Here is a 27,213-nt window from a genome sequence, read left to right as displayed (position 1 = left end):
CCACTCATTCCAGACTACTTTTAAATTCCCAGAATGTTTGCAGCTCTAGAACAATTTCACCTGCCTGGAAAACCTTCCCTGCTTCATCTGTCTTTAGGAATCAGTTCAAATGATACCTCCTATGTTAAACTTCCCAGTGTTCCTAGAATACTTTGTACATCCATCTATTACAGCACTTATCAAAATACAGCAATTACTTGTCAACATGTCCATCCTTTCCCACTTCCCCCACCAACATACACACACACTCTCACACACATACGCCCATATACACACGAATACCTTCATCTGTGTATTTTCAACATCTAAGTGCTTAACGTTTAATTACAAAAGTGAACATTTTTGAGGATATTCTTTTACTCTTAAAACCCATCTGTTGAAAGATTTTTTGTTAAATGTGAGAGTTGAAGGAAAACGCTACAACGTCTACAGAGGGAATCTTACTCCTGGCAGTATATTAAATATTTATTTTTCTAAGACTAAAATAATTAATTAATTAGATCAAGAAGACTATTTCTGAGGTCTAAAGGCAAAGAGCACTAACATTGCACAAAACAAAGATGGTTAAAAATCTAAAATATGTGGAATTTCTTTAAAGGAGAAAAGAGCAAAAAAATGAACTGCCCTTAAAAAGAATGACTGTATGTTTATCAAACACTCAGCTTCATTTAGGCATTTAATTAAGCCATTTATTGCTTCAAATGTGTCACCATGAACATTGTAATATACACTCCACAGCAGTAAGGCCTCAATTTTCACCACCTATAAACTGTGAACCCACATTTGGATTTTTTGTGCCACCAACTGTTACACAAGTTTTGTACAACAAAGATTTTGAATGTGTATATTATAATACCAAAAATGCTCATATACTCCTTGATGTAAATGTCACAAAGAATATTAATAGTTGGCCACATTTTTTTTTTTTTTTGATGAGGTAGTTCCATGTTTGGCCCATTGTATAGATCTCAGATATGAACAGGTTCTACCCATTACTAAATAACTGCACAAAATTTTGGTTTACTTCTTTATACACACTTCATAAAATATTCAATGTCTGAGCTTAAAATTTGTCAAAATGTTTTTCTGAGTGATTTAGTTAAGTAGTGGAACTCACACATTGAAAGGGGCTATAGCAGCTGGAAATAGGGATGTTCCTGACTCTGACAAGGAACTTTCTCTTAAAATAAGGCTGTACATAAGGCTTCTTCCCTTTGACCAATTCCTATAAAACAAATGAGTTTGGAAAAGTCATTATATACAGATTAAACAATACCACTGAGCATCTCCAGGCAACATGCTAATAAGCTAACTGAATACTACATTATATATTATTTTTTAAAGGTTTATAAAATCTCCATGAAAATACTGAGTATCACGAAATCATGAGTACCCACAAATGAACCTAACTTAGTTTTATGGGCTGTCCAGTTATAAAATCAGACTGCAGCAGCTCAGAATTATGGAATCTTGAAGCTGGAAAGAGACCTCTGAAATCCCCTATCTAATCCATACCCTTTGGGTAGCATTGCATAGATTTCATAGTTTTCTGTGTAAGTTCTAAGAGGCTCATAAGTGGTTTTGATTAAAGCAGAAATCTGATGGGCCCAGTAACTTTCAATATAAAAGAAATACAACATAATAAGTATTTCTAACGTTTTAAGGATTTTTCTGTCGACCAGACTCGATATTACATTAAATAAAACTTCCACTATGCAAAATTTATAATTTAAATAGCACCTATGGAATAAAACCTTAGGAGTGCTTTATAGACATCCTGAAGCCAGTGTCACCCTGGTTTAATAAGGCCCAGAGTGATTAAAGATGTGAATTAACTGTCATACCAACATGTGGTAGAATCAAAAAGAGAACTGAATTTTAAGCTCCAATCCAAGGGTTCTCTTTACTTACGCTGGCCACACTGCCACAAGTCAAAACAACTACAATCATTATTTTCATCTTATCTGCTGTAGTTAGACTTCTTTCATGTCCCTTAGACTGAAGGAAAAGTCAGGGAGATGTTCTAGAAAAATACATTTGCATTTCAAATTTGCATTAAAAATGTCTTTCCCTTAGTTTCATATCACAAATTCCAAGCATTATTAAAGAAATAACAGATTACGCAGCATTCTGTGTCCTGGGTCTCTGTCCTTTTTAGATTATGAAAATCGGAAGTTAGTTGGAATTAAGAAATTTTCATCATTAAGTGTGAAGTATAAATACAAGTAATTTTTTAAAAACTTTATTTTAACACCTAATACAATTCCAATCTTAAGGATTACTTGCACAAAAAAATAAACACATTTGGTATAAAAATGTATCACTTCAACACCCTTTCCCCTCAGCCCCTCCCCCTCCCACCCTCGTGAACTGCACTCTATCTGGATGCAGAGACATATAAAGACTAATGGCACAGATTAGTTTTTACCTACAGGCATTTCTGTTTATGTACCCAGGTACTCTAGAGGACACCAGCCCACTTCATCACATGAACCATTTCCTTCAGCCCGCTGAATTTAGTTTCACAAAGAAACAAAGCTTATTATAAAGGCATTTAAAAAACCATTATCTTAAATTCTTTTTAGAAGCACTGACTTTTTTTTTTGTTTTGCAACCACTTATATACAGTGTTACATAACAGCTCTGGAGTACAGTCCATGCAGCAGAACATACCTGTTGAATATAAAATCCTTTTCTTAAAATCTTCATCGTTGGAACTCCTTGAAGTCTAAATTATAGAATGCCCATTACTTGGAGAAAATGGTTGAGGAGTACAAACGTCTGCATATGTTGGCCACTGAAATAATCCAAGGCTGACTGGAATAATATTCAGAGCACACCAGGAGTGCATAAATAATTTACTTACATTATTAAAATACAACCCATAAAATCCAAGTTCAAGATCTTATAGGATTGTCTATGTAAATCCTTTAAGTGGTTGCCTGGAAATGCATTGTCTCTTCTCTCTCTTTTTTTCCTTTTTTTAAAGTCCTATATAAAATGTTGGAGTTTTTTTCTTTCTCAAATGAAACGACCACCCTTATTTGTGCCGACTGCCTCTTCTTTTCATGGCAGCAGTGCACTGTGGACAGTACCATTTTCCTTTTGGTGCTTCTGTCAATCCAACACATCCATAATGGAACCATTCTATGGGGCACTAGAAAGCAAAAATGCAAAGAAATAGTTTTTAGTAAAAGATTAGGAAGTATGTTAAAATATGCCCAGCAGACTAAATATTAATAATTAGAGCCATGGAAACAGAACTTTGACATCTAGGAGCTGATTTGTTGTTCATTTAGTCCAACTGGTAAGTTTCAGAGATGAGGAAATGGAGACACAGAAAACTGTGCATCTTTGTTAACTCTGAGGTTCATGTAATCTACTCCCATAATCTTAAATAATGAACACAAATTCACTAATTTCCATTAAGCTGGAGAGTACATTGATACCAACTCACAAGAAGAAGTGAGATGGGTCTCTCACATAGGCGGTAAATGTATTTTAAAGATTTTATTTAATATTCAGCCTTATTCATTTCCTCATAAAGTAGAACAAGCTACTTGTAATTAAGACATAAAGGATTGCCCTGGGTTTCCTTTCTGGTGTATCTATTCCTAGATATGCAGAGAAAAGGAGTTCCACTGTGCAATATACTAAGTCGTTCTACACTTTCACAGAAAATCTTAGCACTTAGACGAGCACAACTGGGAATGAGAGGGATCAGAAAGAGTATGACGAGGTATTCACAGAGCTCTCATCCCTCATTTGCACTAAGCGCCCCAGAAGACAGTTTACAATGGTCTTCTTGAAATGGTTTTGCAATAATCACAAACAGCCCACAGTGGTTCTGCACAGGGAGTGGAAGGAAAGTCTTTCTCTATGTGAATGTGTTGTTGGGAACCTGGCAGGTCAGGAAAGCACACATTTTCATGAGCCAACCCTGATCAATTTTCAAATTGTTTTAAAAATTTAAAACTCTTATTATTAACCTTAGGATCTTGACATACGGATTAGTCCTCTTTAGAATTCAGGGCTCAGTTACCCCTCTGGAGGGAAACATGGACAAGAGGGGGCTGAGCTGTGTGACAGTTAAGAAGGGAGCGGAAATTACTAGACAAAAATATTCTCAGCATTCAAAACATATCTCTAACCCAAATTAAGCTTCAAAGAAAATAAATAGGAATTCTTTTCTTTCAAACCTTCTTTATTTTTTAATATCAGAAGTGGCTCTTATCAGCTGACACTTGCCGAGTACCTTAGGAAATACTACACTAATAGGAGGAAAATAACCCCCATTCGAGCCTTCACCTTAGCACCATGCTTCCTGAAAGAATGTACTGTTCTAAAGTTCCAATTCTTCACTGTGATAAGTGAACTGAATTCTAGCAAACACAGCACTCTTTGGCAAAAGGGGAGGAGGGTGTTTCTAATTTTCATATGACGCAGCACCTTTTGAGAAGTATAATCTGCACATAAAACTGTAAAATTAGCTTTAAAAAAGTTAAAATAGGGAATACATTAAGGCATACTATCCTATTTGGGGGAGGAATACTCTAGCATTATTATAATTAACATAACTTCAAACCTGTTTTCTTATACTGAGAGACACAGTAAACAAAAAAGTATACATTCTAGCAATAATAATCTGTGATTTTTTCATTCCTAAATAGAAAAATTTAATACTTACATCTTGGTTATCACAGCCCACCATCTCACCATAGGATACCTAGTTAAAAGAAAATTAAATATTTTTGTTATGACTATATAACAAGCACCTAAACCCAAATTAATTGTCTATGATACTGTTAAGAAAATAGAGGGAAATACACTGAATATACCAACTGCATTAAGAAACAGGGCATATAATTTTACACAGTTTACAGTTTTTTTTTCTGGAAGGTTTTTTTGGGACTGGGATATAGGGGGAGATACACAGAAATTATGTACTCTTTGAAAGTCTGCAAGAATTTGTTCTGCAGACTACCTCGACAAAGGAGCCAACTTTTTGGGTGGTTCCTTTTATAAAGATTTTAAGTTTCTTTCTTGATTATTTACATACTTAAGTTTTTTTTTACTTTTTCTTGGGTCAGGTTAGGTCATTTATATTTTTGCAGTCAATAGCCCATTTCATTGAAACTTCTAAACTTATTATCTGTTTATTATATGTCCTTTCTCATTTTTCTTTTTGCTGTTCTTCACTAGCACTTTACAGCACGACTTCCTAATTCCTGAATTCATTTAAGTTCTCAATGAACTGAATACATTTTCAGATAGAGTTTATTTTACTAGATGGCATACTTCCTGATTCTTTGCATGAGTGAAAATATCTGTTTGCGGTTCTATGCACACGATCAACAACTTCTCTGGGTAACAATTTGCGGGGGTGTGGGGTAGGGGCCGGGGGGAGGGCACTTAGATCTCTCCCTCAAAGCTCTACAGACATATTTCATCAACTTCTAGTTTTTAGTGTTATAGAGGGGAAATCTAGGGTGAATCTGATTTTGTTCTTTTGTAGGTAATCTACCTCTACTGCCAGGATATTTATAGGATATTCTTAATCATTAACGTTAAAAAATGTTTATCAGGTGACAGCAGAACTAGCAAACTCTTAAATGGCATATTCTTAAAAATTAGACTGGCAACTCACACTGTTAAACACAATATACTGCAGACAGATTAAAGATTTAAATGTGAAGAAATTAAAGCGTATCAACAGACGAAAACATTTAAAAATCAAGACACATTTATAAGGGGTAAAGGGGAAGAGGCCTTCCTAAGGATGTAATCCATGGCTGAATTCATAAAGAAAAAGACTGACAGTCATTACTACATAAAATTGGAATTTTAGAATTAAAAAACTAAACCAAGCAAAATATTTATATGTGACAAAAATGATAGAAAAAATCAGCCAACACATAAAAGAAGAAATCAAAATGGCCAAAAAAATCCAATCTTACTACTAAGGTAAATTGAAACAACTGTGTGATTCAAAACTATCAAAATTGGTACATGGTTTTTAAGAGAGAATAAAATGCAGTGCTGGACAGGGTTTAGGAAACAGGCATATTCATCAATTAATTTTGGTAATAAATTTTAGAAGATAATTTGGTAGTTGGTATCAAATATTTATAACTGAATTTTAATTCTAAAGGATTGTCCTAGAAATTAGATGTATGAAATGGATTACATAAAAAATGCCTACCATAATGTTATTTGTAATTTTTAAAAAATAAAACCACTAAAATAATTTATAGCTAACTATTGACTAAATAAGTTACAGTACAGAGTATAACAGATAAATGTGAGGAGAAAAAAATGACAAGAAAAATCATGTTCAGTACACATGATTTACTGAAAAAAGCCAGTTACATGAAAGGACATACCATGATTCCAACTGTCAAATTCAAATACACATACACCTATGTGTGTATCTGTGTACATATGTATTATGAACTGAATGCTTGTGTCCCTTCCCAAAATTCATGTGTTAAAGTCTTAACCCCCAATGTGACTGCCTGTGAGGAGAGGATAAAGGTTAAATGAGGCCGTAAGGGTGGAGTCCTAATTCAATCAAGTTGGTGTCCTTATAACGAAAGGAAGAGATACCAAAGCTCTCTTTCTTCACCATGTGAGGACTCAACAAGAAGGGGGCCGTCTGCAAGCCAGGAAGAGAGCCCTCACCAGGAACACAATTGGCCAGCACCTTAATTTTGGACTAGCCAGCCTCCAAAACTGTGAGAAAACAAATTTCTGTTGTTTAAGCCACCCAGTCTGTTGTATTTTATTATGGCAGCCTGAGCAGGCTAAGACAACATCCACATGGGGTACATAGTAGTAGTACATCGAAATGTTTAATTATAGGTTATATCTGAAGGCCAAGGTTATGGATGACTTGTATGTTTCTTTATACTCTTTGTATTTACAGCAAACACGTCATTTTTATAAGAAGCAGGAGAAAAATATATTAAAGAAGCAAAGGTATTTTTAACTGGAGTAAAAAGAACTCTATAAAAATGGAGTAGCTCTTTTTCCTAATTTATTCAGATTATGCTTTTATAGACCTATGTCAGATTTTTACCTGATTACAAATGCAGTATCGTGGTTCATTTGGGTCATAAGTCCAATCAACCTGACTGTTCGAATCAGATTCTGGTACAACTGTTGTCTGTTGAGAGATTTCTTGTACAACAGTTGATGACGAAGAACATGATGATAAGGAAGAAGAGGAGGAGGAAGATGATGACTGCTGGCTTGAAGACTTGTTGTTGTTTCTGAAAAAATAGTATCAGTTTTATTTGCTCAGCATCCATAAGAAGTTACCTGAAAATAACTTCTAAGTAAGTGGTATGATATGAAATAACATTAAATGTATAAATTAATATTTAACACTCAAATAATCTGATAAACAGATTTAAAAGCACAATTGTTTAGAGCAATAAAACATTTTTCATAACAGTTTATTTTTATCTGAGATTTTTGTTTTCTGGAGAACAAATATATTTAAAGGAAATTCTTTCAAAATATTTCAAAGTTTTTAGAATAAATTTTTAATCAGTTACTACTTACCATTGATTTAAATTGTAGGTAATACTTTTAAGAATTAGTATTAGTTATGGCTACCTTACAGACATTCTTTGTATTTTTAAGCAAACTGAATACTCTTCATCAAAATCTAAAATACAAATACACAGAAGCATTTGATGAAAATAATCATGACCATCAACTGACATGTGAATACTTACCTGTGTAGGACAGGAAAAAAAAGTGTTAAAATTCACAAGAAATTTACCATTATCCGTATGCTAATAAATTTTAAAAATGCAAAAATTTATCATTGGCAGTTATAAAAAGTTTGGGTCATTAATGAATTTTTAAGATATTTAGCACTTTTGTGGTAATTCTACATTGATCATTCTTTTAGAGATTTAGTCACAGAAAGTACAGGAACCCAGAAAATACAACATTTACTTGCAGAAAATACATTTAAAGAATAAATTATGATAAAATTATGATACAATTCTTTAGACCGAGCATTTGAACTTTCACTATGTATGAATACCTAACATATGCAGGTACTTTGGAAAGATGGTGCCAAATGCTATTCGGTTTTTATATAATCATCTTAAGAGTCTCATCTACAAAATCTAGGGATATTTTCATAATTTCAATTTTGGGGATGTAATACCAAGAATTAAGACAACTTGCTCTTAATCAAAATGAAGAATCTTATTTAAAAAAATTTCCAGGAAACACATGACAAAATAAGGTGTTATAAGCAGAAAAAGTTTCATAAGATGGTTTATCTTAATGAACAAAAGAAAGTAAAAAGAAGTCATTTATTAATACCCAATTTAAGACTCTAGAAAAATCACGGTCTCTTAGCACTTTTTAAAGACTTCATCCCTTTCAAAGTAAGTCAGTGTGAAGGAAATGTCATGTCTCCCCACCTCCCCAAAGTTCACCCTGACCCATCATATCATGCTGCCTTTGTTTAATATATGGAAGCCCAGCTGGATGCCAGGTAGTTTGCATACTTAGTAAAGGTACGGGCTACTGTAGCAATAAAACTTACTTGCTCTTTCTCCCGCTCCGTGAATCTGCTGCGGACGAGCTGGCGTTCTGTGTCAACGTAGTCATGAGCGCTGAAGATGATGAATAGCCAGCTGCTTCCCTGGGCATGGAAAACTCTTTTCCCAGCTGAAAGTCATTATTCTTAAACGCTTCATAACTGGCTTTTAAACTTGATGTTCTTCGTCCCTCTTTCATCTTAGAAAGACATTCATTGGTAGTATTAATAAATGTAAGTATGTATATTTTCTTTTTCAAGTCTTACTAGTTACAGCATTATTTTGGCTTATCCAATATTGTTTTGTTTAAACCATTATTTTCATCATTGTAATTTAAGCTATTTTATGTAAAGATTTAAGATCAGTTTTTACCTAGTTATGAAGTAACTACAGGATGGGTATCTTAATTTGGAATACAGATAACCAGTACAGAAGTGAACAAACTCAAGGCAACCTACGTTCTGAGGCTATAGAGAAAGCCCTGGAACTGGTAGAAAGAATAAAGTATAGTCCTAGCAGGTGCTGTGGCTTACAGTCAAGAATATGGGCGTCATGAGCAATTACTATGAGAAGGGATCTGCATGAGGTTGTATGAATCTATTTTTTACTTTTCATTATCAATCAGGGAATTTCTGCATATTCATTTCACTAAATAAAATGTCAGATATCATAAAACTATGATTTAAAAATGAAACTTTACAATGCAAGAAAACTCTTTTTGTTCCTATCTAGTTGTTTCTATTTGAGTTTGCCAAGGATCCAGACAAAATTTAACATTGTTTCCAAACCTTTTCCTTTTTACCTGAGCTGTAGCTTGAACTGCTTGAGCTGCTGCCATGGTAATTGCCCCTGCACCAGTTCCTGAAGACAAGGAGCCAATATTATAGGATGCCAGAGGCTGGGAGGAATTCACATTGTAAGCATTGTTAGAAGAAGCTGTAGAATTATTATTTCGACAACCTGTATAGAATTAAAGAAGCAATAAAAATGGTTAGAGAGAACATAATGTTAGTGAGCTTAAAATATATTAGTTCTCAGCACAGATATAATCACTAAATTTAAAATTTTCATGTCACATTTTTACTTCTTTCTTCCTATCGTACACTTTAACCAGGTAAAGAATCTGTATAACTAATCTTAATTGCTGTCATTTCCCTTTAGTTTAATGCAAACAAAAAAAGAAAACAATCATATTTAAGATAATAAACTTACCTAGCGTATTTTCCTTAGAGGCATCTGATGTTAGGGTAGATAAAAGAGCTTCAGATTTAAACTTCTTTTCAGGTATATGATCTGTTGTCGTATGGTGAGAAGTTGGATTATATTTCCTTTCTGAATATAAATTAAAAATTCAATTTTTTTAAATTTTAGAGAACTATAGACAAGGCATAAGATTGTACTTCCATCTGGTTATAAACTGATACAGTTATGATCTGAGTTCCTCATGGAATACAGAACATTATGTTTTCTGAGAAGACAGGACAAACAGAACTCTCTGTGTCACCTGTTTTAGTAAGAGCAGACTGCTTGGACATTTAAAAAACTTTAATAGGAAAGTAGTGAAGACAACCCATAATACACCATGGTTTCACATATAACATGAGGAGAATTCTGCTTTCAAAACATTAACTACAATTTAAAATAATTTTCAATCTTTCTTTCATATCAAACTGCTCTGTCAAAAAAAGGCACCGATACGATCATCTAGCCAGCTAGCATCTGACTAACCATTCATTTACTCACTAACTCACCAACCATTTGAGACTTTATTATAAGCCAACAGTAAGCTAAAAAATTGAAAAGCAAGGATAAAAAAGACAAAGAGCCCACAATCAAGTAGTTCACTGTTTGGCTTAGTTCTAACACTCCGTGGAGAGAATCAGTTATCTGTATGTAGTCAGTATACACTGCTACTAGTACCACACGTTCTTCCGCAATGAATTCCAGGGAAAACAGACTACCTGTTCCCAAATCAAATATGCTCTTCCCAAATGAAGAAGATAAATCTGCCAGTAATTGCAATGAAAAAAACACATCTCACAAAATAAAAGGGGAGGATATTCGTTTCTCAATTGGTTGTGTAAAGCTAGTGAAAGAGAATACATAGATAATATAATGAATTTTTAATTGTCTTTAAAATTTTAGCTGTCCTAAATCAAACTTACTTTCCACTGGAGTATGTGAGTGAGCATGGTGATTGTTCACTGGCTGTGAAGGAGTATCTAATTCCAGAGATCCTAAAAAAAAAAAAAGAGAGGCATAGAGATATACCACATGAGATATCGCCACAGAACCGTACACATCAATCAAATACAGGCATTCTGTACCCTTAACCAGCAAAGAACTGGCAAGCTCTGATGCCTATGCCTGTATCATTTTAGCCAAACACATTAGAGGGTCACCACTGCCAATTTTACCCTGAGCCAATCTGATCCTCTTTCTAAACAATAAGTAACCTATTTTTCAATATTCACCTTAAGTACAAAATGGGTCAAAGCATGCTAATGTCTGAGTTAGGGAATTCACGACCTTTGGTACAACATAAGTGGATGAATAGGTATTATAACTCCATTACTGATCTGAAAAACTCAACCTAGAGTTACTGAGCTGGAGACCTTTTAATGGGAGAGTCTAAAGTATTAGGCAATGGGAAATTACTATATGAAAGAAAATCCTTTGATCATTAAAATGACATGCGATAGTAAAGACTTCCTAAAAGAAGTTAGGGATTTTGTTTGTGAAAAGTGATGCATAGAATCTCTACCGCCAAGCTTTAAAATACTTTTAAAGAAATTTCCTGGGTTTATCTTGATCCCTTGAGATGAAATTATGGCAGGGCACAAGGTGGAGCAATTTTTATAACTTGATCTAATTTACTTTCATATGTCTGCGTCCTTACAGAGGATGCTTTATTAACCTTCCTGCAGTACTGAATAGGCATGGCTTATTGCTACTCACAGCTACTATCAGCATTTCAAAAAAATAAAATAAAATATTTTATTTTGCCTCAAAATACTTATTATCTTCAGATAGGGTCCCCCTGGAATAAAAGTATCACAAATAAATACGATGATCATCTAAAATGATGGATCTATTTCTGAATACAAACATGCAACTATGGGTACCAAGATGGATTCATGTGTGGTTGCTGCCCTAGTTGACATCTAGTGAGTATATAAACAGAGGTATATGTAACCTAACACTCTAAAGAAACCTTTCATCTGTGTGTAGAAATAGGTACATGTTGCTGTACCTATTTCTTGCTGTTGAAATGCACCAAGAAAAGAGATGCTTGAATCCTTTAATTAAATTCTACTAGAAATCAGCCATAATACTGACTTGATTCAACTAACATTTAGTGAGTGCCTACTCTGGGCTTAGCACAGCACTATCTGATTTTATGGACGTTATCTATTTAGGCTGGAAGAGCTAAATTAGTTCAAGAAACAGAGCTCATGTCTCCATTTTGGGGAAGTCTCCTGAGTTAAACCCTAGAAGTGATAAGAGTAAATTATAGCAGGAGATCAAGTCGAGTCTTGCAGAGAAATATTAAAATGGTTTCTTGCTGATAAGAGAAAGTTTAGGAAAGACTTCTTGAGAAAAAGAGGAAGTGCTGAAGAACTCATTAAAATCTTTCTTAGTAACACAGCTGAGGGAAAGCTTTAAGGCAGTCCTTAAGAAGAAAAAATAACAACCTTCCTCAACACTTAAGTGCATAAACTGGCAGGGCAAAGTCAAAACACGTAATGCCAGATGGCTGACTTGTTTCTAGATGGTTGTATTCCTTTAAATCTTTGTTCCTACCACTCATCTTACTAGCATATATCCATGTTAAAAAATGGAATGACTTAATATGTTATTTTCATACAGAGTGAGTGGATGATATATTATCTCTCCAAGTATCTGTGACCCAAACAGTCCAACTGCTGGGGACCAAGCTATCCCACCCAGGTGCCACCGTCCACCAAGGAGCAGCATCTGAGAAGCCTCTGCGGGACGTGTGTCTCCTCAATGATGTGCACATGTACTGTCCAACATTGATGCAAAACTGTAAAGTTTACTTACGCCTCTCTAATATTTCTGTAATTCCAGCATTATCAGCTTCCAGCTCCATTTTAAACTTAGCCAGTTCCTGATCCAGCTTTCTCAAGTGTCGATCTACCTGTTTCAAAGAAGATCAAAGATAACCACCACAATTTGGGACACTATTAAAGTGTCAGTTTAATGAGGAAACCTAAATCTTTATTCCTTTTAGCGCATCTGCTTTGTATCCTTGAGCAAGTCAATTAACCTACACTGCAGGTTTTTAATCTATAACATGAGGGTGCTAGGCTAAGTATCTCCGAAGTTTCCTTGAATAAATTTTAAGTTTTAAGAAACCAGAATCACAATTTGTTAGAAAATGTTTGGAAGAAGTAGGATATGAAAAGTAAAGCAAAGATGGGCGGTGGGTGGTACAGGAGGGTTGGTAACAGTTCTTAGTATGCCCTGCAATTACTTTTAGCCTAATCTCCTACTTATAACAAGGCCATCCACACTGCCAGACCATAATAACTGTCAGAGTAAGGAATGAAAGATCCTCAGTCTACAAACAAAGAGGCTCCTATATTCTATACATACATTTCTCTAAGGCAGGAAAGTGGACCATTATACTTGTAAACATTTATGTAAAGAGTTGAAACAAAAGGGTTTTTAGCCAGAAAATGCCATTCCACAAAGAGCTTGGTCAAAAGGGTTTTATTGTGGGCTTCCCTGGTGGCACAGTGGTTGGGAGTCCGCCTGCCGATGCAGGCGACGCGGGTTCGTGCCCCGGTCTGGGAGGATTCCACATGCCGCGAAGCGGCTAGGCCTGTGAGCCATGCCCGCTGGGCCTGTGCGTCCGGAGCCTGTGCTCCGTGGCGGGAGAGGCCACGGCAGTAAGAGGCCCTCGTACCGCAAAAAAAAAAAAAAAAAAAAAAAGGGTTTTATTGTAATACTGTTGCCCTTGGTTAAGGTGGCAAAATTGTATTTTCTCATTCACCTAGAGATCTTTGGACTGATTTCAGAAAATTTTATGACACCTCAAACTAGCAACAAGTCAATGTATTTTTAAAGCTTAATATTAAATTTTTTCAATACTTATTCAAATTTACTACTTTGAAGTGAAACCAAAAAACACCAAGTCTTGAAAAATATTCATGTCACATTATTGTCAACATCTTTTTTTTTCAAACTCTAGTTTCCCTCTTAATCACTGTTATATTTAAGAGTAACTTTCTCACAAATGTCAAAATGCTATGATACACCAGAGGGCAAAAAATTTAAATAAGACTTTCGATTAAATAATGTGTATCTAAATGAGGGAGTGGGGAAGAAGAGTAGCAAAAGACAATTTGCGGGTGTTAGATGCCACAAATGTGTTTGGTGCATTGGAAGGTTTATGTTTTCTAGTCCTTGCTCTAATCTTTTGAGATAGGTTATTACTGTCTCGACTTCATAAGTGAAGAAACTAAAGCTCAGAAGGGTTGAGCAACATGCCCAAATTCAATAACTAGTGCCTTATAAAAATGAGACTTAACTCTGATCTATCTGTAATAGATTGTGCTTCACTGTTTATACCTAACATTGCCCTCTGGAATTCCGCATGCAGAAGCCAATTTTTTAACTCAAAGTAATAGCATTCAAATTGAAAAAAAATAAGAATATTGTCTTATTATTTGTATTTTGTATATTAACAGTAATCATTGGGATGCTGGTTTATGATTTTTCAATAATTCAAGGCCCAATTTTCCTCCCATCTTCACACATAATTTTTCAGAGCTTGGTAGAAGTTTTAATTACAATATTTAAAATTCTATAGGGTCACGTATTATAGACACATGCTACTATTCAAAGAACCTGCAGGTAACTGAGCATCCTTTTTAATGGAGACTCCCTTCCAATAATAAAGTGTGAACACAGACCTGTTATTCAAGAATATCTCTTACATTGTCAAAATTTAATCTCAAGGGAAATCAGAAAAAATACTCATATCTAAATTCCAAGTCTACTTAATGCAATGAAAATACTCCACCACCTTTCTTACCTACAACTATACTACTAATAAATATTGAGTTCCTATCGTGAGCTTGGCACTGGGTAAATGGAGAATACCTGAAGAATGAGAGAATCCCTGCCTTCATAGGAATTAAAATTTAGCTGACAAATCAAGATTTATGTAAGATTTTTAACACAGTAAAGGTATAAACAAACAAATAAATAAAAATCTCCTAGATGTAACAAATAAAAAACAGCGAGAAAGGGTCAGAAGTCGCACATAAAGAAAAAATATAATATTGGGCTATTGTAGACAAAGGAATTATGAACGAGTTAGATAGTGAAGAATGGATTGTTTTCAAACAGGTGGAAAGAAGGAGTGATAATTAAAGAACTAAAGAATGTATAGAGACAAGAAGACAAACAGAATTCTTAGAGAAAAACAAAGTCTGGTGTGGCCTGTCATAGGGGCAGACAGTATAGACAGGAAGTGTTAGAATCTCGGTTGCGGGCAGGGGGGGATCGAGGTGAGATGAAGAAACCATACATACCTCCCTAACTCATTCCACCCCTGAATTTAAGAATTGCTTAATTATCTTTTAAGATAGCACTAATAATGTTTATTATACCTGAAAACATGGAAATAATGATGGAATTCCCAATATCAGATAGTTCAGAAAAAGCAGTGGAACCCAAAGAGTTAATAACTCGAAAAACAGAATTCACAATTAAAATAAACAGATACAGAAAAGCCTTAACCACATTGTGGTGGGGAGTTTTGTAAGGGAGCTTTCAATCATTCCCACTGGTAGGTAAAAAAGATTATGAACTGATTAATATGATAAGCAATTATCAAACAATGAGAATTCTTTTTACTCGATTCACCACTGCTGTACTAAATCAAATTAGGAGTTGGAAAGAAGTTGACCACAAGATTTAACTTAAGCTATAAAGCACCAGGATACTTAAACAGTATTAAACAGCAATAGTAAGAGCTGCACTGAATGTATCTGAAACCTATTAAGTGCATTCCCTCTACCTACATGATTCTGAATGGGTAAAGCACCTATCCTAGCTGAGCTCCATAATGGCCCCCCAGATATCAGGTGAAGCAAGAACCCAAGTTACCGTACCGCTCTACAAACACCTGACCCTGTAAGACTGATTTATAGTGGTAAAGAGGGTACTGATCCAGTCGAGAGATTTTCCATTAACCACAGATTTCTAACACAAGGCTGACCACAGAGTCTAATTATTGATCTGCTCCCCACTTAATGTCAATAAATGCTAGCCACAAAAGGTCCTTATTCTACAACCCTAAATCATATCCTACAACCCCAAATCATAACTTCTTTAAATTTAGTGTCCTTTTTCTGACCTTTACAGAGACAAAGGAAATTCTGTCAACATTATTTGTTAATATATTCATGATCATAAAATATTTAAGTCACCCTTGGCCCCTCTGCATGAAACAAACAAAAAATCCTGACCCTTTAATTATTTTTGCATAGAGCTATAATCCTTTATTCTTTCTCTTTTGTCTCTCCCAGTTTTCCAATATTCAAATTTTAAAATGCATCACTTGATGGACTCAAACTGAACTGAATAAAGGTTTTTAAAAGTTTTTCCATGATTTTATGGCTTCCAACACTGTCAAATTCTAAAAGTTAGATGTCAAGTTTGCCCTTTCACAATGAGCACTCAGTCTACAAGGTTCTAAGTGGAAATCCATGGCAATAAGAGAGAAATTTCTATCCATGAAAAGATCTAGTAATAGGGAATCAGGAGGGTAGACTGGGGAATAAAAAGGAAACATGATGGCAAATCATTTCTCTGATGGTAAGTCATGAAAATGATTCTTCACATCCTGAATTAAATTTAAACTAGATGAAAATTTGATCCATCTTTAGGGTGAATCAAATACTTAAGGCCTTAGCACATAAACTACATCTAATCATTCTCCTAAAAGACAATAAGGATAGGAGACAAATCAAAAGGTCAAGCTCACATAATATATTTCCTTAATTAGAGTATCGGATAAGGAATTCTCAAATTTATAGGTAAAATGTGGGCCTGAAATATAATCATCTCAGGAATAAACCAGGATATAAAAAAGAAGCAAGTTCAAGGGTATTTAGCGCTGTAAGAGGCTGCTAAAACCATTCAAGCATTAACCAAGAGCTCAAGCTTTATCAGCGTATATATAAATCACCTTTACTAGGTATTGTAATCTAATGTGGACTTATGACAGTGACATCTGACTGAGGAACACCAAAAAGTGTTTAAAGCCTACGAACATCAGGATTCTGGAAAGAAATTATTTTAATAAGATAGATGTTTTTTTTGTCTGTTAGTCAAATTTCACTAAACCCTCTTAAATAAAGCGTCGGTTCGTTCCAATGAACCCCTAGTTCCACAAATTTCTTCATTTGTGGATATTTATGCAGTCTGATTTTTTTCCTTAATACATGAGGTAGTCAGTACAGTGCTGGTCACAGGAATAAAAAGCTTACTATTGATTTTAAAAGTAAATAAAATATTTTAATGAAAAATAATACAATTAAATACTGTGCTATAGAAAACACTGAGGGGCAAAATCAAACACAATTATATACTCAATTGCTGTATCTCAAAACCTGTAACAATAATACCTGCTTACTTGACATTTCCATAATAATATAATGTTTAAGCAAAGCCATACATACAATGTCCTCTAAGGTGTGTCCCACTCCTCTGTTTAAAATCTTTCACTGGCCTCCCCCTGCTCTTAGACTAAAAACACTGCTTCATCGGCTTTTAGGCCTGCGCGTGCCGGCCTCTGCCTGCCCCGCTCACACCCTCTTCTTTCCCACAACACACCAAGCACACTGGCCTCTTTCCTGGTGCAACCTGTCAGTCTACCCAAGGAGACTGAGACACTGCACCTCAGACACTGCATTTGGTCCATCACCTGCCTGAAATGTTCTTCCTTAAGCCTGTCACATGGCTGTGGCTCTTTCTCGCTTTCCAAGTACTGCCTCAGGTGTCACCTCCTTAGACTACACTCATCCTGACTAGTAGACTCTTAAAGCCTCCCCCAGTGACTCACTCTTTCCCCCTCTTTCCACAATGTTTATTTCCTTCACAGCACTTACCAAAATCTCCAATAATCTAGTTTGCCTATATTCATTTCCTGTCTGTATCATTACTGCCCATCCAGCACCAGTGACCACGCATAGTTGGAGATCTATAAATATTTGCTGTATGAGTGAAAGTTATACTCTCCCACTAGGTAGAACTGTATAAATACAAGTACCATTGTTTACTGGGTAAAGGATCTATAAATAAAAATTACTGTATTTTTAACGCTTACACTATATCCTATCTATTCACCTCTGAAGCACAGGGCCTTCTAAGCTCTCACCTGTTAAATGTTATAGGAATTTAATGAGGGTACATAATTGATTTTAACATTTTAACAATTATTTATTCATGAGAAGTGATGCTAGTGAAAGAAGTAAAACAAGAAGACTTAAGTCTTAATACAATGAGTTCCAGGGCCTAGGAATTCTCAGATAAGAACAGACTCAGAGGAGAAGTTTGAGCTTGAAGAATAATTATTGCATAATTGCTAAAACTAAGCGTACACATGGAAAAGTAATGGAGAAATGTTTCTCAGCTTGGGTGGTGAGTGTGGCGGGGAGGGGGTAAAACTGGCATCACAACAATGCTTTACCGTGTGGCATTTGGTCTCATCAGCCTCTGGAGTTGGGGCTGAAGATGAGAAGAAAACTACCTTTACATGGGAACCACTGAACAGAGTAAGAAACAATGCAGGTCAAAGACAGAACCCTTCAGAACAGCAACCGCTCTGAGTGATATCCAAGGAGACTGAGAAAGGCCACAAAGGTGGGAAGATAATAAATTAACATAAAGTCTCAAGAAGAATGGATTTTATATTAAGGATATTGTGGTCACCTGGAATAGCAATGGAGTCTTTAAAAAGGAAGAAGGGGGGGAGTAACAAAAAGAAAAGGGGAGGGAAAGAAAGGGACAGAGATAGGGAAGAGTAGAGAAAAGACAAAAGGTAGTCTTAGAAATAAATAATGGGGGACTATGGAAAAAAAAAACAGGCTTAACTTGGCAGAGCTGAAAGGGAAGCAGTGGCTTCAGGAAAGTAGAAAATTTGTTAGAGAAATGAGATGAAGTGAGTTTTTTTAAAGAGCGAGTGCCTACTATCTGCCAAGCTACGAGCACTCTGTGTGTGTGTGTGTGTGTGTGTGTGTGTGTGTGTGTGTGCGCGCGCACGCACAAATATAGATAAGAGATTTACAGAGACAGATATAGACATATGTATATAGATGTATCTATATTTGTCTCTATATCTCTGTCGAAAAAGAGAGAGAGAGAGATTGATTCAAATCTTCCTTTAAGGCACAAATTAATACTGCTATTTTACAGATAAGGAAACTGAGGTTTCAGGATTAAATAACTTTTCCAAAGTCTTACTGTCAGTGAAGTAGCTGAACTCACGTCTGCAAGAATCCATTATGGGTCCTTGCTTTTTATTACATTCATTACATTGTATTAAATTTAATACATCACCTGTTATTCCTTCAATCTCTAGCCTAAATAACCTATCTCCCTCAAAGAATTTACTAATTTTTATTTTCATTCTGTGTTTATCCATTACCTCTGAGTGAAATGCTTTCCCCTCAATACAATACCTGAATCCAGGCCCCCGAGGCTCTGAATAAATTCTGTTCAAAACTCATCTCATACACTCTAAGAAATCGACAGTAACTCTGCTTGACTTAGGTCAGTCTTTTACCATATCCCCTTAATACCCAACTGTATTAATCTTTATTTGTTAACATGTTTCTATACAGGCTCTCCATTTTACTTATGGGCATGTCTCTGTGGGCATGTCTTCCCAACTAGTTAACAGACGCCTTGAGGACAGGAGCATTTACAGCATTTACTCTTCATTCCTCCATTGTACCCACATAAAACTCCATTACACCAAGTACACAGTGGATGAAGAGTGTGGTTTGTAAACAAGAGATGGATACACACACACATTTAAAAAGCATATATTTGTTATATATATTTTTTCTAAATGCATGAAGTACTTTTAATAAAGGTGTAAAAAGTAGTAAAGTAAAATATAAACAAAAGATTGGAACCAAAGAGCTGTATGATTTAAAAAGCAGGTAGTTTCTAAATAAAGATTGACACCTAGTCACTACATATGAGAAAGAATGTTTTAAACAAATTAGTCCTGGATTCAAACATAAATGTCCTTCTCTATGTTTATAGACCTAATTCAAGATCAAAACAATTTAGAACATTTTTTGGTTTTCGTTCCACAGTAAATCAAGCCACCAGCCCACTCTACCCTTCTTTAGTCAGTATCTTTAATGAAACTGTTTTCAGACTAACTGTATGAGCAAAAGAGTCTAGGTCTTTATATCCATTAAAATATTTTCACTATGTAAAAACAATTAAGCATCTTCTGTGGTTTTACATGACAAATGCTTTCTAGTTTAGTATAGCATTCACAATGTATACCAAATGGGATATGTACCTTTTATCTGTGTCATGCACACCAATGACATTTATATTAACATGTATCTGTTCAGTAATAAAATTGTATCCACACAAGACTACAAAAATAAGATATGAATCCACATGCTAAAGTTAATCAAAAGTGAGCATTTGTCTTCAGCTTTAACTTGCTTTGAGAGAGAATCAGAAATGAGTATTTCCTAAAGTATGTACTTTGGGAGAAGATGCTTTACGTTAAAAAAAACCAAACATAATTATACCAATTTGAGAAATATTGCATATATCTGTCTTCTTGGTGATTTCAATCTTTAAGAAGTGCTGCTGCTACTGTAAAAAACCCTGTTTTTAAAGTTCATTTAATCATGTTTCCCAGTTTTGCCACCTGTGCCAGTTGTTGAGCACTATCTACTGACGTCACTTAATTGACAGCTGAGTGCTATCCATTAACACAGATTGAAATAAGTCTCTTCTTCATTTTAATCAGACTACCAAGAACTATCAACATAGTACTCTTACGTGTATTTTGTCACAGAAACAATCTCAAGATGATTTATCAGGCAAGTAAGCACACTCCCTTAAGAAGATAAGGATTAGTATTATAAACACCCATTTTTGTTAAAAAAACAAAAAAAGCTTAACATCAGCTACAATCTTATAGCAACGTAGATTTGGCTAAAATATAAGGTTCTTGACCTACTACTGACTGTGGACTCTCTGGCTCTCTTCCACAAAGAAACCAAAAAGTAGACACTGAACTCTGAAATTAAATGGGATCAAGAGAGCAATAATTCAGTTTAGTCTGTTCTTCCTATTACATATAAGCACCATTTAAAACATAATCCATAATTCAAATACGGCATAGCATGCACATTAAATTTACTTACCAAGTCATATATCTGGTTTGCCAACTGTACCTTCTCGTCTGCATCCTCCAAAGCTTTATAGTAATCCTGAATAAAAACATTTGTGTTTCAAGAATAAATTAATAATTTAAAAATATGTGTATGCAGGACATATAACTGCATTTTTCATTATCATAGCTTGTTATCACTGTCAGCCATTATACATTAGCAATAAAAATCCAGTTAGGGATTGGGTGGGAACGGGGTAAGATTAGAAATTTTAGACAACAGCCAAGGATTAAAGGAAGATGTTCAGAATTCCTAGAAAAGATATAAATAAAAAATAAATATCATCCAAGTCTAGCCTCTATACTAGTACAAGTTATGTGAGCCAATGAATAGTTCTTTTTCTTCAAAAATAAATGTTATTTAAGATGTAAGACTTATCTAATTTGTAAAGAGTATTTATGCTAACCATTTTTAAAACTTGTTATAAAAGCAACTATTGAAAGGATTCTGACCTGCATGTCCGTTGTTTTCAACTGTTCTATAATTCTCATTTTAAGCTAGGTATCAATTCATACAACCAATACTTTAGATTTCTCCCCTGTATAAAGCAAATTATTTTTTAAAAATTCTATGAAGTTCCATTAAGTATCAGACTTTTAGGGTATATCCAAGCCGTGCTACCCCAAAAACCTAATAGGATAAAGGGATGATGAATGACTTTAGGATGCATATATGTGAAGTCTATACTCACACACACCTGGGCCTCCAGATATCCTCCAAGTCAGGACTAATTCTATAAAAGATTCCGAAGTTTTTGCTCCTAACAGAAATAACATTCCCCCCATTTGGTAAAATAAACAACACAACTAATTTTCAAATTTCTTTCTCAGTTGATTCTTGAACAATTCTATGAAGGTTGGGGGTAAGGGAGCCATTATTACTCAGAGGTATTAAAGGACCTGTCCCATGTCACATAGTCAAATGGCACAGTCATGACCAAACTGAGGGCTTGTGAGTAGTTCTTCCACCGTATCCCCAAATAAACTAAATCACGCCTTTAAAGCAAACCTTGAGGGGAGAGCTGATACCCATTCTAAACTGGAAGAGAGCTCTGAGTACTATAATACTAACAAAAACTCAAAGAATTCTGTATTTCTAGGACCAACTGATGTACAAATTAAGAGTTTTAAACTAAATATTTTTTAAAGATCTTTTCAGTTCTTAGGATTCTGTTCTTCTATGATTCCACCAACCTAGGTACCTAGCAATGTATAAAATATGCTTCAACGTTGCTAATTTTCACTCCAGTCTGTGGCCCAAATTGGAAGACAATACACATTTAAAGACAAGGCAACTTTAGTTACCTGTAACTACAACAAAACAAATTAAAAGAAAAAATGTACTTTTTAAATGGTTTTGTGACTCTCTAATGAGTCACTAATTATTGAAATAATTTTCTAAATTACCAAGATGCTTCAATGATTAAAAATTCCTGGACTTCCTTGGTGGCGCAGTGGTGTGGAGGACACGGGTTCGAACCCTGGTCCGGGAAGATCCCACGTGCCGCGGAGCACCTGGGCCCCTGTGCCACAAATACTGAGCCTGCACTCTACAGCCCGCAAGCCACAACTACTGAAGCCCGTGTGCCAAGAGCCCATGCTCCACAACAAGAGAAGCCACTGCAATGAGAAGCCCACACACCGCAACGAAGAGTAGCCCCGGCTCGCCGCAACTAGAGAAAGCCCGCGCGCAGCAACGAAGACCCATCACAGCCAAAAATAAATAAACAAATTTATATATAAAATAAATTCCTATACCTGAAGCTCTAACATTTAATACATCATTTTTAATTTTATAAGTTACGTTTAAATTCTAAAGAGCTATTGATAACTTTCCCTCATTTTGATATCCCCCAAACTATTTAATTTTAAAATAGCTTCCTCAGAGGGTCTCAAAAATTCACAGATAAATCATCCGGAGTGTGGAACATACCTTTTTAATGGATGCCATTTGCTCTTCTCTCCACTCCGGTTTATTTTTCTTTGCATTCATGAAGAATTCACTGACTCTTTGTTCTAGCTGATCCATTGCATCTAGGACATAACATTTCATATTTAGATGACCAAACTCATACACTGAATATACATGCTTTGATGTGAAGAAAGAAAAAAATATCTGAGCACATACACTGTTTTACTTGGTCTGTAACTTAAATATGTCATGTTTTAATAATGTAAATATATGGTGCCTTAATTACCTTAGTAAAAAAAAAAGCTACAATTTTCCCTACTGACAATTTATTTTTGTTGTTACTTCTAAACTTTTTCCAATAGTCAAAGTAGTCAACAATGTAGATAGATTCTATACCATAGTTGTTGAATAGTATAGGCTTGGGGTCAAAAACTAACAGTATAAAGTCAGCCAAATATGCTGAAACACGATTCGTTATTGAAATCACCACTTGATAATCCTCTCATTTATTTCAATAAAAAAATGTGATAAAAAGGTTTCAACCTCTTGTTATATACCATTAAGCACCTCATCATCTCATATCATGACTGAATGTGGTAGGTACAATCATTTATTCACTTAACGCACATTATTATTTGTTCTAGATAAGTTTTTCCTGAAGTGTGTGCTAAGAATAGTCATTTCATTCTATGTCTGCTAAAAAAGGAAAAATAAATAAAAGGGATTTTGTTGCTATGTAAATTGAGGAAAACTGTTTTACTATACTGTTTTGGAGATCTGCAGTGCATAATAGTGCATTTCCTAACTTATTTGACAAAGAGATATCTTTTGTTAATCCATAATACCTATTCACTTTAGATAATTCTAATTATTGTAAAAAATGCAAGTTTAAAAAAACCTCTAACTTACATTATCAAGTCCAAATTGCTAGAGGACTTAACATTTGTAATGAAAGTATAAAATAACAACTTCCCTTTATTGAATGCCCACTTCGTATCAGGTACTAAACTTTCTAATTTATCTGTATTTCTTTTAATCCGCAAGACAATAAAAATCCCTCAGAAGTGGCAATGTGGTCAAGGCCAACGAATAAGTTAGTAAAGCCCTAAAATGAACTCAGATCTGTCTGATGATAAAATCTACGTTCAATCCTGTAGAAAACACTACTTTAGCAAATATTTAGCATTTCAACTACATTAAAGTTAAACTGAATTTCGTGAGCAAGCTGGAGAAACAACACACAATTCAGACTTCCACACTGCAATCCACTGAACAGAAGGTGATTTCCATGATGTATCACCTTGTATTATGCACCACATAAAACCGACAGGAGGCTAAGAAAAGAATATTCACGAACACTGGGTATGGAAGTGTGTGTGGCATGGTGGGGCAGAGAAGCAGGGGCGGGGGGGCAGGTTCTTAGCTACCTCAAGACTCCCGCACTCTGGAATGTTGTTTTCTGATCGCTTTCCATGATACTCCTTTCTTCCCTATCATACCCCAAAACCCAGATCTTCCCCCACCCCTACTTTTCTAAGAAGAAAACCTGTCAGCACAAGAAACTTACCTCAATCCTAATTCTATGTATACTCCAAACATAGCTGGTACACATGGGATCAAGAAACATCTGCAGATACACCCCATGAAGGCCAGTCATTAATATTATTCAAACAATTAAGGAGTACTTACATTTCTCCAAACAAAAGGAGTGACACAAAGCCAACAAAGTACACTTGATTATACATTTTAATTATGTATCGTATATTTCACATTTAAAATTTTTAATATAGTATCTCTACAAGATAGTTGGAACAGCTATATTATATTCATTTCACAAAGGGGGAAGGTGTGTGAGGTTCTTTCAGAGCATGATGGACATACATTTGGTACTCAGCACTGTTTTCTTGTTTCGAAATTTTGCTCTAAGTATTTACCTTGTTATCTCCAAAGGTATTTATTCTTTACCCTCTCTGAATCATAAACTCTTTTAAGAAACTTCACAGAAAAAAAAAGATCAAATAAATTAAATACTGTTCTATGAAAGAGCAAGGTTATTTTGGGGAACACGTCTCCGGACTACCAAGCTATAACTGAAAGAAGAAAAGGCAAAATTTTTGTTACAGCAGACAAGAAGCTTTACAGTAAAATTTTATTTACTTTCTTATTTTGACTGAGAAACTACCATATTGTTGACAGTTGAGAATTCATCCTTTAATGTGTAACTTTTCAAATGCGACATTCCAAGTTCACCAGGGTCTCTAAAGAACTACATATAACCTGTGCTTCTATGTGTTGTCCGCTCTTGAATATTTATTGGCATGAACTTCAACAAAAATATAAATGCTGAAATCTATGTTCTATACATGAAGTCTCAAGTCAAAATCTTCGCAACATGTATGCCGATGTGCACTAAAACATATCTACATTCTCAACGAAGGTATAGAAACTTTTATTGCACAGTCACAAATTCGAGAAAGGAGCACACGTGCTCTAATGCCACCTTCTCTTGTAAAAGCCAGGAGAAAATTAGCGTGGGAGACAGAAGAGGCAAGATTTGGCATTGCCGGTTCTTTTGGACAACTCCTTCTGTACTAGCGAGTGAGCCGGAGGAGAGCCAAAGAGCAGAGTCGCTGGTGTCGATGGCAAGTAAGTCTGGCACCGAACGCGCGCAGCGAACAAGGGCAAACGCGCCGACTTACTCTGCACCTGCAGGTCCATCTCGCGCATCTCGGTGAAGCGGTCCCGCAGGTCCATTGGTAGCTGCTCAATCACTGTCAAAGGGAGAGTCCGTCAAGAGGGGCGGGGCCAAAGGCGAAAGTACGCGCATACGTCGCTACGTGCGTGCGTGCGTGCGTCGGGGGGGGGGTCGAGGGAGCCGGCAGCCCACAGCGAGGCTGCCAGTTACCGTGAGAAAGAAACATCCCCCGCCTCCCCCTCCCTCCCGCCATCCCGCCAGCCCGTCCACTCCCGCCCTCGCCCGCCCGCAGGTCCCCAAGTCGGGCCCGCCAGTGCCGCCCACTCACTTTCCAGATAGTCCTCTAGGTACAACATCGCGGCCCTCAGAGCTGGGGGAGCGAGGGGGTCCAAGGGTTTATTTGTGTCACTCGCTGTCGCCGGAGTTTTGTCCCTTCCAATATGGCGCCTCCGCTAGCAGCGCCCGCTCGGCTTCGGCGGAAAAAAAAAAAAAAAGAAAAAAAAAAACCACTTTGGCTCCTGACAGCGCTTGCCTCACCGCCGCCCGGAGCGGTCATTGGCTGGCTGAAGCATTGACGTAGGCCGACCGGAGTCCGCCTCCGCGTCTTTGTGGGAAGTGTAGTTTTAGCACCTCCCCAGCAAACTTGAACACGCTGGCAGTCCTCCACGTGGAAACTACAAAAACCAAGCGCCGTTGCGAACGGTGCGCAACAGAATCTGAAATGCGGTGCCTCTGTTTATTTGTTGATATTTACACGGGGAATGACGGGAGTTGTATGCACCTGCAGAACACAACTAGGAACAAGTTTTCACCTGTTTTTTACTGCTGTGATTCCACGCCCCGGCGTTTGAGTCATGGATTTCAAGTAGTGCCAGGCAGACGGCAAAGGTTCTAACGCTAGAATTATCAGCAAAGTTCGGGCAATTGGGATTGTTTAAAACAGAGCTCATTGCTGGAATTTATCTTCCGTATCCACTCCTAAAGATGTAAGTGGGACGATAGATTGGCTGCCATCTAACTAAAATAGTTTACACTCAGAATATGGAGTAAATATGTATTTCCCTTATTAAAAGGTGAACAAATATTTCTCAATAGCCTCTTATACAGTCTATTTTGCGGTCCGTCTGGTCTTCGCTCTAATGTAATTGATCTATACATATACCTGCACCAGAAAAAAAGTAAGCAAGCAGAAATAACGGATGAAACCTTACTATCTAATGGGCTATCTTAGCAATAACTAGATAACGTTGAGTAAAAAGCCTGTATTAGACGTCAGTAGTCCCGGGAGTTGTCTTTTTTTTTTTTTTTTTAATCTTTCGACTACTCCCAGCATTTGTTCAACCGTGCTATATTTAGCCTTTCACTGCTCAGTTTGTTTCCTTTTTCTTTCAAACGTTTGCACTCAGTAGAGATTGGGTATTATTATTTTACAACTGTCTTAACTTTTTTTTCAGGGAAATGTGTCTTTAGTTCATAATTTAATGTTCTGTTTATGTTTTTCAGATTGGAGTTGAAACACTTTATGCAACACTTTATCCTTTCTCCCTCCTTTACTTTTGAAACACTT

At 35.9% G+C, this 27,213-nt stretch overlaps 1 protein-coding gene across 3 annotated transcripts; it reads right to left on the bottom strand.

Moving 5' to 3' along the window:
- Window positions 1-2,606: 2,606 nt before the first annotated feature.
- On the bottom strand, window positions 2,607-26,139 carry ING3 (inhibitor of growth family member 3). 3 transcript variants are annotated; one of them, XM_029234458.1, is made up of 12 exons: window positions 25,975-26,139; window positions 25,651-25,722; window positions 22,973-23,073; window positions 21,014-21,079; window positions 12,633-12,729; window positions 10,733-10,804; window positions 9,780-9,899; window positions 9,370-9,527; window positions 8,573-8,766; window positions 7,079-7,271; window positions 4,688-4,726; window positions 2,607-3,157 (listed from the first exon to the last, which is right to left on the bottom strand). In XM_029234458.1, exons 1-12 carry the CDS (start codon window positions 26,000-26,002, stop codon window positions 3,041-3,043), a joined length of 1,257 nt encoding a protein of 418 aa, XP_029090291.1. In that variant the 5' UTR covers window positions 26,003-26,139; the 3' UTR covers window positions 2,607-3,040. The 3 variants fall into 3 exon arrangements, 2 of the variants coding, with proteins under 2 accessions (XP_029090291.1, XP_029090293.1); XM_029234460.1 differs by lacking the exon at window positions 9,780-9,899 and having other exon boundaries at window positions 2,946-3,157; window positions 9,370-9,428; window positions 25,975-26,116; XR_003795352.1 differs by lacking the exons at window positions 2,607-3,157; window positions 4,688-4,726; window positions 7,079-7,271; ... (1 more) ...; window positions 9,370-9,527; window positions 12,633-12,729 and having other exon boundaries at window positions 9,778-9,899; window positions 25,975-26,116.
- Window positions 26,140-27,213: the final 1,074 nt, after the last annotated feature.

This window comes from Monodon monoceros, unplaced genomic scaffold, assembly GCF_005190385.1.
Source record: "Monodon monoceros isolate NGI ecotype Baffin Bay Population unplaced genomic scaffold, NGI_Narwhal_1 Super_Scaffold_2, whole genome shotgun sequence".
NCBI lineage: Eukaryota > Metazoa > Chordata > Mammalia > Artiodactyla > Monodontidae > Monodon > Monodon monoceros.
The sequence above is the reverse complement of the archived record's forward strand: the minus strand, read 5'-3'. Positions and strand labels throughout refer to the sequence as shown.

Coding starts and splice junctions, on each gene's coding strand:
- ING3 (XM_029234458.1), bottom strand. CDS start 26,002: ATGTTGTACCTAGAGGACTATCTGGAAA. Junction 12,730..21,013: donor CAAACCAGATATATGACTTG/GTAAGTAAATTT, acceptor TCTTTGAAACAG/GTAGATCGACACTTGAGAAA. Junction 9,900..10,732: donor CTCACATACTCCAGTGGAAA/GTAAGTTTGATT, acceptor ATTTATATTCAG/AAAGGAAATATAATCCAACT.